The 14902-nt window shown below is 39.4% G+C and overlaps 1 protein-coding gene across 1 annotated transcript in view; it reads left to right on the top strand.

The window, feature by feature from the left end:
• The window catches only part of btbd16 (BTB (POZ) domain containing 16), a 74414-nt gene that overhangs the window by 35234 nt on the left and 24278 nt on the right, over window positions 1-14902 (top strand). The window contains exon 11 of the mRNA XM_052027732.1: window positions 439-530. Within this exon, the coding sequence (XP_051883692.1) occupies window positions 439-530 (92 nt within the window). The remainder of the gene's footprint in view (window positions 1-438; window positions 531-14902) is intronic.

Consider the following 14902-nt stretch of genomic DNA (forward strand, 5'->3'; position numbering starts at 1 on the left):
AGTTAGTGTTGGTTTTAAATCATTCTGCTGATATTCATCAGTTCACTTTTGTAAAGAAGCAATCCTCAGAGTGAACATAGAACACTACAGCACAGTACAGGCCCTTCGGCCCACAATGTTGTGCCGACATTTTATCCTGCTCTAAGATCTATCTAACCCTCCCCTCCCACATAGCCCCCTATTTTTCTATCATTCATGATGTGGGCTTTCTACAATATCTACCCAATATTTTGCTACAGTGAAATACCAGAAGATACTGTTAATGAAGTTTCAGAAGGTTCTTCCCAAAAGGTGTGGAAATTTATTTAATATTCTCCCTCCATTCACTTAGAATGTAGAATTCTTTTATTTTGTTCCTTACTTCCTATTGAGGAAGTAACATTTTCATAGAACAGAAAATCTAACCACATTCATTGAACTGAATTTTTGTCCTTATAGTTTACATAAGCTAGCTATCTACATGGAAAAGGAGATTCGTCAAAAGTATTTTGGATTGTTTCAGACCATCCGTTTACATGGAATAACTGAAAGTAAGCAAACTCTCTAAACTGCTGATTCTTAGACATTGAACAGTGCTGTTATGTTCATTATTGTGGAATGTCATCTTTTATTTTAATCCAAAACTAGGCTTTGGAAATATTGGCAGCATTGCACCGCAAGAATATTTTAATGAAGTTTTTATTCAATTATGGTGATTTTATTACCTCCATATTCTGAGGTCACTTGTTTTATCCCACTCTTCCCTATTACAGTGGTTTTAATTGTTTCATTGAACTTTAAGAAAGTAATGTGTGCATCTGCTCAAAGAAATGTCACAGCATGCCAGCTGCAATATTTGGCTTCAAATGGATTTGAAAGCTTTTGCAGATGTAGTACATCATCCATGTTGAATTTTAAGATAATCTGGATTCCAATATTGTACACAATGGCAACAAACAAAATGCAGTAAAATTCTGTTCAGAAATCTTGATGGTTCAGGGTCTAGCTCATTCTTTAGTCCAGAGTGTGAGCCAGAGGCCCAGAGTGCAGGGTTTGTGTGTGGCCTGGGCCAGGGTTGGGAATACAGAAACACATGGCAGGGTCTAGAGTGCAGGGTTTGTGTGTGGCCTGGGCCAGGGTTGGGAATACAGAAACACATGGCAGGGTCTGGAGTGCAGGGTTTGTGTGTCTCCTGGGCCAGGGTTGGGAATACAGGAACACATAGCAGGGTCTGGAGTGCCTGTAGGCTTCAACTTGTTTATGTCACACCACAGTTTTTGTAGAATGTTTAAAAAGCCAGTTAAACATGGGTGCTTTTCACTTCCTGGTTCACCATCTGTGAGAGTTCATCAATGTGATTGGCAGCTTGATGACATCACATTTTTGGATGCCAGAGATCTCCAGAATTCGTGTCTGACAGCAGACGGCATTCAGGAAGATTAAATTCCTATTGTGAAAATTGCTAAATTCTGGTATCTAACTTTCTTTGAGATCAGCAATAAGCATTGTCATTTTATTGAAGACTACATAGTCTGGGTCAATTATACATAAAGGCCAAGTGGGGCCAATACCTCAAAGATCATCACATATCTCAGTTGGGTATCTAATAGCAGGTATTCAGTTGTGTTCTGTCATGGATAGAATCATGGAGTTCCTATTTTCCACTTGCATTATTCTTAACTTTTCTTGTTTTCTATTTCTCCTCCTTTTATATCATGAAGATTTATCCTTTACTTTCTTTTTCAAGGGTCTTTTCCTGAACTCTTGTTCCTCATTCTTCATTTCACTCTCCAAGTTTCAAACTCATTTCTTTGTTATTTACGTCCTCTCCTGCTTTTCTTTCTCTGCATCCTATGGATGTTGAGGCTGTGGAAGGATATACATAAATCTGTGGTGGTTTATTTTTCTTGATATCCCCTCTATCCCTATGAAAGTGTTCTCCCTAGTGTTATCAGATGGCACGATTTCCTTTGCTTGGAGTCTTGTCACTTACCCATCTACCTGCTGCTTGTTCTGTTGACTTTTACTGATATCCTCAGATCCCATGCAGTCACTTTTTATATTAAAAAAAACTGAAATGGAAAGATTTTACTGAACATTCGAGATATGAATCGTAACCATAAAACTTTCAGCAGATGTATGACAGATCAATGAGGCAGAGGTAAATGATAACAGAGACCAGGCACACTTAGAATTGACCTAGGCTGGTTACAGTCAAGCTGGCAGGATTTTTAAATGGAGCAGAGCAACAGCTGTAGGTAACTTAGTGATCAACAGATACCGCATGTGACATCTCATTGGTCTCAGATAAACATGTTTAGGTGGACCAATCAAAAACATATACAAATGCTCAGAATTAATGACCAACAGTCATGCAGCAATTATATTATTGAAACCACATTCTTTGTCAAACCAAGCAATGTATAAAAATATATAGACATGTTTCCTCTATGCTACACTTTAGACATTTAAAAAATGTACAATAGGTTATCTGCTAATAGGTTAATAGTCCATAACTTGATAGCCCAACAGTTTTCATTAAACAATTTTAATAAATTGGAAAAATGTAGCTTATTATGGCAATAATTTCTGTTCATGGAAGATGAGGCCCTTTTCCATTTTTAAAGAGAAAATGGGCTGAATTTGTTAGTTGCATCAGTTGGGACTGGATGGAGGTAGTGGCTGGTAGTTTTGCCTCAGGTGACAATACAAACCACCTCAAACCTGCTGACATCCATATCCAATCCGAATTTACCAGATTAGGACTTGGTGCCAAACTCTATGTATTAATTGCTCAATTAGAGTAATTTTAACATGGGTTGGTTAGTTTATATGTGTCCACAGGAGTCCCAGGCAGCATGAAACTCAATAATGAAAACAAAACAAAGTGCTCTTCAGTATTGGAGAATTGACAGACTGATCAGTCAGCCTTACAGTTATTTCTCGAGAGGTAGTTAGAAAGGCTTTGTTCATAGAGGTTGAGGTGAAAACTAGCTTTGAAAGCATTTGAGTTTAGCTTCCAAATTTTGGAATTTACAACAATTGATTGGCACCTTGCAGATCTGAACCATCAGTCAGCAATGGTGCCAATTATAGTGTCTTACTTTGAACTGAGATGAAAATCATGATGAACTTCAGAGGGAACCTCAGATAGCACAAAAACTTCCACAGGCTATTCCACGTGTACCTCCAGGTGCACTGAAGGGAGGGGATTTACAGAGAAATTTAGTTTGTAGGAGGCTGTACTCACAATACAAGATGTACAGACAGAGGATAAACTTCCTGAAAACCAGCATGTCAAGAGCCTTGGGATGTCATATTGGCTCAAGGCAAACGTTTGCAATCTACTGGAACAGTTTGTGGTGCCTTATGGATTTGGTGGTGGCGATCAAAGTCACCACAACCCCCAACTTGTTTGCTTGGAATCCTTTTAGGGATCTGCCAGAGACATTTGCAGACTCCTGCATTCAGTGAAAAGTGACTGATGACTTGTTTATTTTGCCTGTGATGAGACTAGATAGAGATATGCTAGGGTTTATAGTTTTGACTTGCTTCCCACAGAGGTAAGTCAAAACTACAAACCCTAGCATGTATCAATCAAAATATCCGCAGAACATCTGGAAGTGTTCGTCAGCCCCAAGGACTTCCACTCTTTCAATGTACAGCTTGTGCAGTCATTGAAGGATCTTCATGCAGATGTGTGATGATTCCCAGGCAACTGCTGTGATGCCTTCGTCCTACAGCGACCCACTCTGCATGATCTCTTTGTATCTTGGAACAGACATAGGCTGGGTGAATGAAGGCAAGATGTATGCCTTTAAAATGTGGAACAAAAACAGAATTGCTGAAAGAACTCAGCCAATCAAACAGCATCTGTGGAAAGAGAAATCAGTTAACATTTCAGGTCAAATATCCTTATTCAGAATTGAGGAGAGAGAGCAAGTTAGTCAAAGTAATGGAGAAGATGGAGGAGGTTAATGGATGGAACAAAGAGAATGTCAGGAATAGGGTGAAACGATGTACAGCCAATATTAGCAACACATTACACAGACAAAGGAGCTTAACTGTCTATTTTATGGATGTCCATCATTTCACCTTTTTACTATTTCCTATTTTCCACTCCTCCATGACCAAACTCAGCCCTCGATGGCATGAACCCTGCAAATTGACATCACAACTCATCCACACCCCACTCCAGACCTCTCCCCCATGCAAAAAGCCCCACTCTTCCACATTAAGTACTGAGCTACCTGTTTTCTTTTGTACACTCTACAATGGTGGAGCACATGAGGCAAAGGTTTTTGACTGCATAGGGCTGTTTTGTATCTTTTGATGCCATATGTTATAGCATTTTCAGGTGGGCACTTGAACAAAGCTTTCATTGATTCACCACATAGCACTCTTTTAATGCAGCTTTCCAGGTGCTACACAATTGCTATACCATAAACTTTACCTGTCCCAGAATTACAACAGAAGCTTAATACTCTACTGTTGGATAACTACAAATCTTTATTTCTTCCAAGCACTTCTTTATGGTACAATGTCAATGATTTGAGCAGAAATAGGGGCAGGCTGCTCAGATCATGCTCGGACTGGTCAGATGCTCTTGGATGATGCCCTTGAGGACCCCACTAAAAATTGCTCCCCTTGCTCTTGTGAGGGTGACGGTTTTGCCATCTGGTCTTGAGGCTGAATTTGGGATACTCCCTGAGAAAGGCACAAATTGGAAGATCAGGTCACTTCCATATCTCCTGTCACCATCATCCCTCTCATGGCTTAGTTACATGTTAGCCTGCCAATGACACTTTGCCTTGGATCAGAGTAATAATGAAGAGTCAAGACTAAGGTGTCAGATATACTATTGAACATTTTCATCTACTTAAGGCCTGCTTGTACTCCTCTGATCAACTTGTTTGATGCCTTTTGCAGTCTCTCCAAGGACAAAGATATTATGCCACCATACATGCTCAAGTTAGACTCCTCCAATTTCTTTTATTAAGATCATTCCTAAATGAGCAGCCTGTTGTCATCAATTGAACCATCTCTAACAAAAGTAAGCATCCTTAAATATACACTGGTCAATTCATACCATTGGATAATCTTCACTATTTTTGACTGCAAATAAAAATGTCTGGAACTTTTGACTATGTTGTGTTGGCAACATACTTCATTTTTTTGGTTACTTTCTTTTTGTCCCAGCACATTTTTTAATAGTGCAAAGAGTCACTGAGCGTATTCACACAGCTTCCAAATGTCTAATAATGTCTATAAAACTGGCAAGAAGGAGATCTAGATGGACAATGACTCTATCTGTGGGTTTTTTCACTTCCCATTGTAATGTTCATGGGCTCCACTTATCAGATTTTCTTAACACAAAAATGGAGATATCTGGTAAGTGAAGCACAGTAGATAACTTCCTAACCTTACCCTTTTTGCACATTGCATCGATAATACAGTGTGATAAATCATTAATCTGCCTCAGTCTCATTTTTTTTTCAAATTTTTACAATCTAAATGCCAAATTGCAGTGGCTTTCTGTTAACTGATGAAAAGCACCGAGCAATGTTCAGTTTTGTTCTTTGTAAAAATGCAAACATAAATTCTTATTCACTAAAATATTATGAACCATTAAAGTCATGTTGAAACTGCAGTGGAAGAAGAAAAGAGTGAGTCATCAACCAGAAGAATGAGACATTTCTCTCTTTGAACAGGGCATCACTTTTTGCTGCAAAGAATGGTATTTTGGTCTTGTCTGGGTTTTAGTCTTGTTATCAGTAAGCCTCTTCATCTTTTTGCAAGGAGCTTAGCACTGCTTATGGTTCCAACAAAAGTTCTCAAGGTTGTGTTCATTCTTCTGCTCTGAAAAAGGAGTATGTATAGCATACCTTACTACAGCAAAAATCAAGGCAAAAATGTCATAGAGCTTCGAAACTGGCCCTTTGGCCCATCCAGTCCATGCTGAGCATCAAGCATTCATTTAAATTAATCCTACACTGATCCCATATTATTCTCCCGACATCCTCATTAACTTTCCCTAAGATTCTATCACTCACCTATGTACAAGCGGCATTTTGCATTGACCAATGTCTTTTGTGATGTGGGAGTAAACCGGACCACCTGGAGAAAACCCAAACAGTCATAGAGAAAATGTCCAAACACCACACAGACAGTGCTGCAGATCAGGATTAAGAACATAAGAAATGGGAGCAGGAGGAGGCCATCTGGCCCATCAAGCCTGCTCCGCCATCCAATAAGATTGTGGCTGATCTGGCCGTGGACTCAGATCCACCTACCTGCCTTTTCCCCATAATCCTTAATTCTACGACTATGCAAAAATCTTTCTAACTGTGTCTTAAATATATTTAATGAGGTAGCCTCCATTGCCTCCCTGGGCAGAGAATTCCACAGATTCACTACTCTCTGGGAAAAGCAGTTTCTCCTCATCTCCGTCCTAAATCTATTCCCCTGAATCTTGAGGCTTATGTCCCCTAGTTCTAGTCTCACCTACCAGTAGAAACAACCTTCCTGCCTCTAATCTATCCCTTTCATAATTTTATATATTTCTATAAGATCCCCTCTCATTCTTCTGAATTCCAGTGTAGTGCCAGGTGACTCAATCTCTCCTCACAGGCTAACCCCCTCATCTCCAGAATCAACCTGGTGAACCTCCTCTGCACCACCTCCAAAGCCAGTATATCTTTTCTCAAATTAGGAGACCAGAACTGCAGCCTCACCAGTACCCACTACAGTTTCAGCATAACCTCTCTGCTCTTAAATTCAATCCCTCTAGCAATGAAGGCCAACATTCCATTTGCCTTCTTGATAACCTGTTGCACTTGCAAACCAACCTTTTGTGATTCATGCACAAGCACTCCCAAGTCCCTCTGCACAACAGCATGCTGCAATCTTTCACCATTTAAATAATAATCTGATCATCTATTTTTCCTTCCAAAGTGGATGACCTTGCATTTACCAACATTGTACTCCATCTGCCAGACTCTTGCCACTCACTTAACCTATCTATATCTTTCTGCAGACTCTCTGCATCCTCTGCACAATTTGCTTTTCCACTCAATTTAATGTCATCCGCAAACTTAGATACGCTACGCTCTGTCCCCTCTTCTGAATCGTTAATGTGTGTTGTGAACAGTTGCGGGCCCAGCACCAACCCCTGCGGCACCCTGCTCACCACTGATTGCCAACCAGAGAAACACCCATTTATCCCAACTCTCTGCCTTCTGTTGGTTAACCAAACCTCTATCCATGCTAATACATTACCCCCAACTCCATGCATTTACAAATGAATAGAACTAAGGCAGGTGAAATGTGATCCCTTGTGAATAATATGAATTGTTGCTGTTAGTGTGAATTGGGGAAGAGTACAACTCTCTAAATTTGGCTTGCAATTGTTCAGAGGATTATGCAATTGGAATATAAGCCTTAGAAGGAAGCAAATGATACCAAATCTTACATGAAAGACAGGAAGCATGTAAGTTCTGATGATGGGTTTCAGACCTGAAACATTTACTCTGTTTCCCTTTTCAATGATGCTTTCAGACCTGCCTTCAGAAATTTATAATTTCCAACATCTCCACTTTTAAGCATGGTTTTTAAACTTATTTGCTCAAAGAACCCATTTTTGAATGGACTATTAATTATAGACCCTCCATTCATGAAACAATTGGATAGTTGTTGTAAAATAAAAACATCAGAATGGTCATTCATCTGAAACATTAACTTTGTTTCTCTCTATATAGATGCTGCCTGACCTCTGAGTATTTCCAGCATTTTCCATTTTTATGTTATATTTCCAGCATTAATTGTTCATTTTTAAAAATTTTTGCTTCACTAACAGCATTCTGGGATAGAAATGTGCCAGGGTTTCCTGGTCTGGTCTCTATGTTACTCTGGACTGTTGTTGACTTTTAACTGCCCCTTCAGGTCAGGGCAGTTAGGATTGGCCAGGAATTCTGGCCTTACCAGTGACATCCACATCCTACAAACATATAAAGGAAATGAGCAAATAAGAGTCTTGGAAATTTTCAATCAATGTGCCATTTGCAGCTTAAGAAATTACTTTTTTCACTCTTGAATGTACCCTAATTTTAAGACCATTTCTCCTTGTTCTGTTTTGTCAGTAGAATATCATTCTGGTCAGACTGCCCTGGTCTTCTTTAAAGGTTAAATGATCATTCCTAAGCCTAAGGCACTCCAGATCAGGTCCAGCCAAAGCTCTTTTCTTCCCTTTGCATTCTTGACACTTTGAAACAAAGGCCAGCTTTTCATTTGCTTGTGTCTGTTCATTAACTTGTGGTCATTCTTTTCTTGCTCTACAATCCTAATAGCTTACATTAAGAAAATATTCCATTTGTATTTTTGGATCTTCCTCCTAAGACAGTAACCTGTGTATTTGGGTGTAAAATTTTTAAACTGGTAAATTGGTTTATTATTGCCACATGTACCAAGGTACAGTGAAAAACTTGTCTTGCATACCATTCATACAGATCAATTCATTACAACAGTGCATTGAGGTAGTACAAGGTAAAACAATAACAGAATACAGAATAATGTGTTATGGTTACAGAGAAAGTGAAGTGCAGGCAAACAATAAGGTGAAGTCAAGAGTCCATTTTATACTAGGAAACTGTTCAATAGCCTTATAACAGTGGGATAGAAGTTGTCCTTGAGCCTAGTGGTATGTACTTTCAGGATTTTGTATCTTCTGCCTGATGGGAGAGGGAAGAAGAGAGAATGTCTGGGGTGAGTGGGGTCTTTGATTATGCTGGCTGCTTTACCGAGACTGTGAGAAGTATAGACAGAGTCCATGGAGGGGAGGCTGGTTTCTGCGATGTGCTGAGCTGTGTCCACAACTCTCTGCAGTTCCTTGCGGTCACAGGCAGAGCAGTTGCTATGCCAAGCCATGATGCGTTCAGATAGGATGCTTTCTATGGTGCATCAATAAAAATTGGCGAGTATCAAAGGGGACATGCCAAATTTCTTTAGCCTCCTGAGGAACTAGAAGCGCTGGTGAGCTTTCTTGGTTGTGGTGTCTACGTGGTCATACATATAAATCATGGTGAAACTCCATTGATACATCCTGCAATACAGAGTACACTCCCTTTATCCCCTCTTTTTCTCCATCATCTAACCAGTTGTTGGATGATGGAGGTTGCTAGACTTGGAATCGGGGAGTGAGCAACTGCTACTGAGAGTGTGAGTGATGCGATCAGTTCTTTTAGTATGGGCTGGTTAGCAGCACTTCTCTGCTTTCTGGCTCCAAATTCAGGTAAGTTCTGTTCCTTTTAACAGACCTTGCATTCATCACACTGTTTCTACTGTGCACAATTATGTTAATTCTGACTTCAGAGTAAACTGATGCTAGAACAGGGACTAGCAGGTATTAGGCCCCAAATTAATGTTGGCAAATTCTCTTAAGCCTTCTTCAGGAAAGAATGAAGGATGCTTCTTGTTTGTTCTTACCAAGTATAAGACGGAATTTCAATTTGGAAGCGTCTTCCATCTTGCAGTGCCATTAGGCCATCAGGCACAATGTTGTGCAGTTCCTAGGTCTATGATGTTACATACTTATCTCATATTTCTTGCTACATAGGAGACCATTTGGCCACTTGAGTCCATGCTGACTGGCAGAGCACTCCCATCAATTTCCCTGTATCCTAATATCTCTCACACATCCATCAACTCCACTCTGATTCTCTTCTTTAATTATCAGAAAAAAATAACTTCTGCAAGATAATTTTGGTCTACACCACAGCAAAACCTCTCAATATAAGAAATTCATTTTGATTATAAAAGGCAGATGATGCACCCAAATACAAATTATTTGAGTTCAATTAAAATCAACTTGCCACTCAGATCCCTGATGAGCATGTCCCTCTCCCAGAGCTTTCAGTGATTTGGCTAAGAAGATCTCTCTAGACATTTTTTGCAGCCTATAATGCAAAGAAATTGACGGACTGACTAAGAAGGTCCTCTCATAAGTTAAATAAAGAACCAAGTTCTGAACGTTCCAACAACAAATCAATGGATGGTTCCTTGATTGAAATATATCAGCCTGCAGCAGGCACAAAGCAGTTCTTAACAGGAAGAGAACTGAGGCCACAAAAAAAAAACATAAATGGGAATGCAAATTTATTTCCACAGCAGTTTATAAAAAGCAGTCAAGTTTCATGTTTAGCCTCAACACAAGTTCTCCTTTGTACTTGCTATTATAAATATTCTGACATCATTGTACAATAACCTTGCTGGCTCATCATTCCAAACCAGCATGTTACATTAGTCAATGTACCAGGAAACATAATCAAATGAGTCAGAAGCACGTAGAGGTGCTTGGGACCTATTTGCAATATAGAGTCATTGAATTGTACAGCATAGAAATGGGCTCTTCAGCCCACCATGTCCATGCTGATCTTTTTGCCCATCCACACTAATCCCATTTGCCTGGACTAGGTCCGAATCTTCTCTGCCTTGTCTATTTAAGTGTCTGTCTAAATGTCTTTTAAGTATAGTGATTGTATCTGATTCCACCACTTCCTTTGTCAGTCAGTTCCAGATATCAACCACACTCTGTGTAAAAACTTTCCCCTCAAATCCCCTTTAACACTTCTTCCTCTCATCATAAACCTATGCACTCCTGTTTTTGATGCCCCGACCACAGGAAAAAGATTCTGACTATCTACCCAAGCTATGACTCTTATAATTTTATGTACTCTATCAGCTCACCCTTAAGCCTCCTTCACTCCAAGGAAAACAATCCCAGACTATCCAATCTCTCCCCATAACAAAGGTCCTCCAGTCCTGGCAGCATCTCAGTGAATCTCCTCCACACTCTCCCCACCATGACCACATCCTTCCTATAGTGCAGCAACCAGAACTGCATGCATTACTCCAAGTGTAGGCTAACAATCTACCTCATTATGACCTTGCACCTTATTGTCTGCCTGCACTGCACTTTCTCCGTAACTATAACACTTCATTTTTCATTCTGTTATTGTTTACCCTTGTACTACCTCAATGTACTGATGTGATCAAATGATCTGTATGGATGGCACATAAAACAATGTTTTTCACTGTAGCTCATTACATGTGACAATAATAAACCAATTTACCAATCTAACCAGTGTTTTGTAAACTTCCAATGTAATATCTCAACTTTTATATTCTTTGCCTTGACCTATAAAGGCAAACATGCTATATTGCCTACTTCATCAGCCTATCTACTTGTGTTGCCATCTTTGTGGAAGTATGGACTTGAATACCAAGGTCTCCACTGTTTATAAACGTTTCTTAGCTCCCTCCCATTTACTGTATATGTCCTACCCCTATTTGACTTCCCAATATGCATCACCTTGCACTTGTTGGAATTAAATTCCAACTGCCAATACTCTGTCCAACTTCTGATCTATATGCTGTTGTAGCCTTAGATAATCTTCTTTACTATCCACACTTCTGTGTCACCTATAAACTTACTAATCATAGATCCTACATTCACATCCAAGTTGTTGACATACATCACATATAACAAGGGTCCCAGCACCAATCCCTGCAGTACACCTCAGGTCACAGACTTCCAATTAGAAAAGCATTTTTCCACCACTACACTCTGTCTCCTATCACCTCACCAATTTTGGATCCAATTAGCCAGCTCACCTTGAATCTCATGTACCTGAACCTTCTGGATCAGCCTACCATGTGGGATTTTGTCAAATGCCCTACTAAAGTCCATAAAGACTTTAGTCTACCATCCTGCCTTCATCAGTCTTCTTGGTTATCACCTCAAACAACTCAGTCAAATTAGTGAGGCAGGATTTCCCCCATACAAAACCATACTGACTACCCCTGACCTGCCCCTGCCTTTGCAAATGCACAAAGCCTATCCCTTCAGAATTTCTTCAATAATTTCCTTACCACTGATGCAAGGCTCACTGGCCTGTAGTTACCTGGCTTATTCCTGATACCCTTCTTAAATATGGGATAGATGCATCCCATCATTTCTAATACCTCCTCCATTTTAAAGCTGGCCTGCTTCAGATCATCCACATACCCTTCTCTGAATTCACTGTATTCCATGTCCTTCTCCTTAGTGAAGTATTCATTTAGGACCTCACCCACATCATCTAGTTCCACACATAGATTACCCCTTTGGTCCCTAAGGGGATTCATTCTTTCCCTGGCTACCCTTTTGCTCCTGAATTACTTATAGAATGTCTTGGGATTCTTCTTGAACTTACTTGCCAAGAATATTTCATGGCCCCTTTTTGCCCTCCTGATTTTTTTTTCTTAAGTTCCCTCCTAAACAATGTATATTCCTCAAAAGATTCCCTTGATCCTAGTTGCTCATACCTGCCATAAGTTTCTTTATATTTTCCTGATTAAACCTTCAATATCCTTTGTCATTCAAGATTCCCTTATCCACCTATCTTTGCCTTTCACCCTTACAAGAACATGCTGGCCCTAAACTCTTACTAACTCTCATTTAAAAGACTCCCACTCGTCAGCTGTTGATTTGCCCATAAGCATTTGCTCACAATCTACTTTTGCCTGATCCTCTCTGACTCTATTGAAATCAGCCATCCCCTAACTCAACACCTTAACTTGAGGACTAATGTTATCCCTTTCCATAACAACCTGAAACTTGAAGAATTATAGTCATTGTTTCCAAATTGTTCTCCCGCTGACACTTCTTCCACCCGCCCAGTTTCATTTCCGAAGAGAAGGTTGGGTACTGCCCCACCTCTAGTAGTTGTGCATTTTGCTAAAGTGATGGTGAATGAGTGCAGCTCTTTGACCACAAGACATAGAAGCAGAATTAGGCCATTCGGCCCATTGAGTCTGCTCTGCCATTCGATCATGGTTGATTTATTTTTCCCTCTCAATCCCATTCTCCTGCCTTCTCCCTGTAATTTTTGGCAGCCTTACTAATCAAGAACCTATCAACCTCCTCTTTAAACATACCCAAAGACTTGGCCTCAACAGCTGTCTGTGGCAATGAATTCCACAAATTTACTACCCTCTGGCTAATGAAATTCCTCCTCATCTCTGTTCTAAAGGGACATCCTTCTATTCTGAGGCTGTGCCCTTTGGTTCTAGACTCTCCCACCAGACAATATTCTGGGGAAGATTCTTCCAGTGTGGTATTTGATAGGGATTGGTAGATTTTAGACTCAGCAATGATTGTAGACTGACAGTTGTCTGAAAATTTGCAAAAGGAATCGAACACTTTGCAAGTATCAGCAAACATCCACATCCACTTTGACCAGTAAAAAGGCACTGATAAGTTCGGTGAAGTTGGTTGGGCTGAGGATACTGTCCCGAAGAACTCCTGCAGCGATTTACTGGGGCAGAGATCCATATCCACCTACCATTGTACCAGGCATAATTCCAGCAAATGGAAACTTCCACTGATTTGCATTGATTTCAATTTGACTTGGGCCCCTTGATGTTACACTCATCCAAAGTAAACCCCTCCCTGCCCCCGCCCTCCGCAATCTCAATGCGCCTCTGAACTTCAGCTGTTTTGTCTATGTTTTGGCCAAAGCTCTGATGAAACATGCAAATAAATGGTCCTGGCAGAAACTAAAATGAGCATCAGAGAACAATGTTGAGTAAGTACCATTTGATAGCACTGCTCACTATTTTTCCATGATGATTGAGCATAGGTTAATGAAACAGTAATTGGCCAATCTGGATTACCATACTTTTCTTGTGGACTCAATATACCTGAGCAATAACTGGGGAAAGTGTCAATGGTGCATATTTACTGGAACAGCTTAACAGAGATACGGCTCGTTCTGGAGCACAAGTCTTCAGCACCAAAGCCGGAATATGTCAGGAACCATGCTTTTGCTTCACATTATCAGCAACACGATGTCAGAATTGTGTGTATGTGAACACCAAGTACAGTTAAAATCTCTGAATTTGAATAGTCTGCTAAATTGTCTCAGATCAAACATAAAGAATGACTACATAGATTACCCAGGAACCGTGCTTCAATAACTGTAAGCTAAAGTGAGATAAAAAAGCAGAAAAGTAAAAGAAAAAAGTATCTCTCAAAATATTGCTTTTATTGATAAGACTTAAAGCTTGTTAATAGAAAATGATATTTGTTAGTTCTCAAATAGGTAACTGGATTTCCTTCTCGCATCCAGTTACTGTATTAATGAATACACATCTTACAAATGTAATTATGACAAATTGCTAAATGTACAATTGGTAATGAATTTTTTATTTACTGAGTGATTTTGTTACTTATATTTTCCCATACTCAATAATGAATGTGTGTGTGTGTGTGTCTGTGCAAGCATTTTGAATATAATTTTCCATAAAAAGCACTGAGTTTCCACATAATGGCCTGTAAGGAATTTCATTATGCTCCTGGTTTATAAGTAAATTGATATTGTAAAACCAAAAATTTAAACATTTTTATCAGGGAACAATAAAATAGTATCCTACTGGCAGTGTAAAATATTCATTGTCATGGATATTTTAAGCCACAACGTCCTGTTTATGGGCGCATTCATCTGTTTCCTCACTGAACTCCCTTGTTTCCTTTTAAAGCATCTAACATGGGTTTTGCAAGATTCATTTTGCATTCTGTTTCAGATCAGTTTAACTTCTTGACCTTTTGGATGTGATATATTTTCTTAATTTTACAAAATATGTTATATTCTTTTAAAATTAATTCAACCACATGATTATTTCAGTATCCAGTGTTAGTGACTGTGGACATACTGCAGTATTAGGATTAGGACTAAGCTGAGATCAGGAAATCCCTTCAAATTTTTTGATGATTTTTTCAGCTTTTAGTCCCTTTTTACCTTGGACTATAGTGTGTACTATATATATAGATATATTTATATAACTATATACACCTAGTGTGGAAAAATTTGTTTATTTTAGTAAAGGA

The sequence above is a fragment of the Pristis pectinata genome, chromosome 12, assembly GCF_009764475.1.
Source record: "Pristis pectinata isolate sPriPec2 chromosome 12, sPriPec2.1.pri, whole genome shotgun sequence".
Taxonomy (NCBI): domain Eukaryota; kingdom Metazoa; phylum Chordata; class Chondrichthyes; order Rhinopristiformes; family Pristidae; genus Pristis; species Pristis pectinata.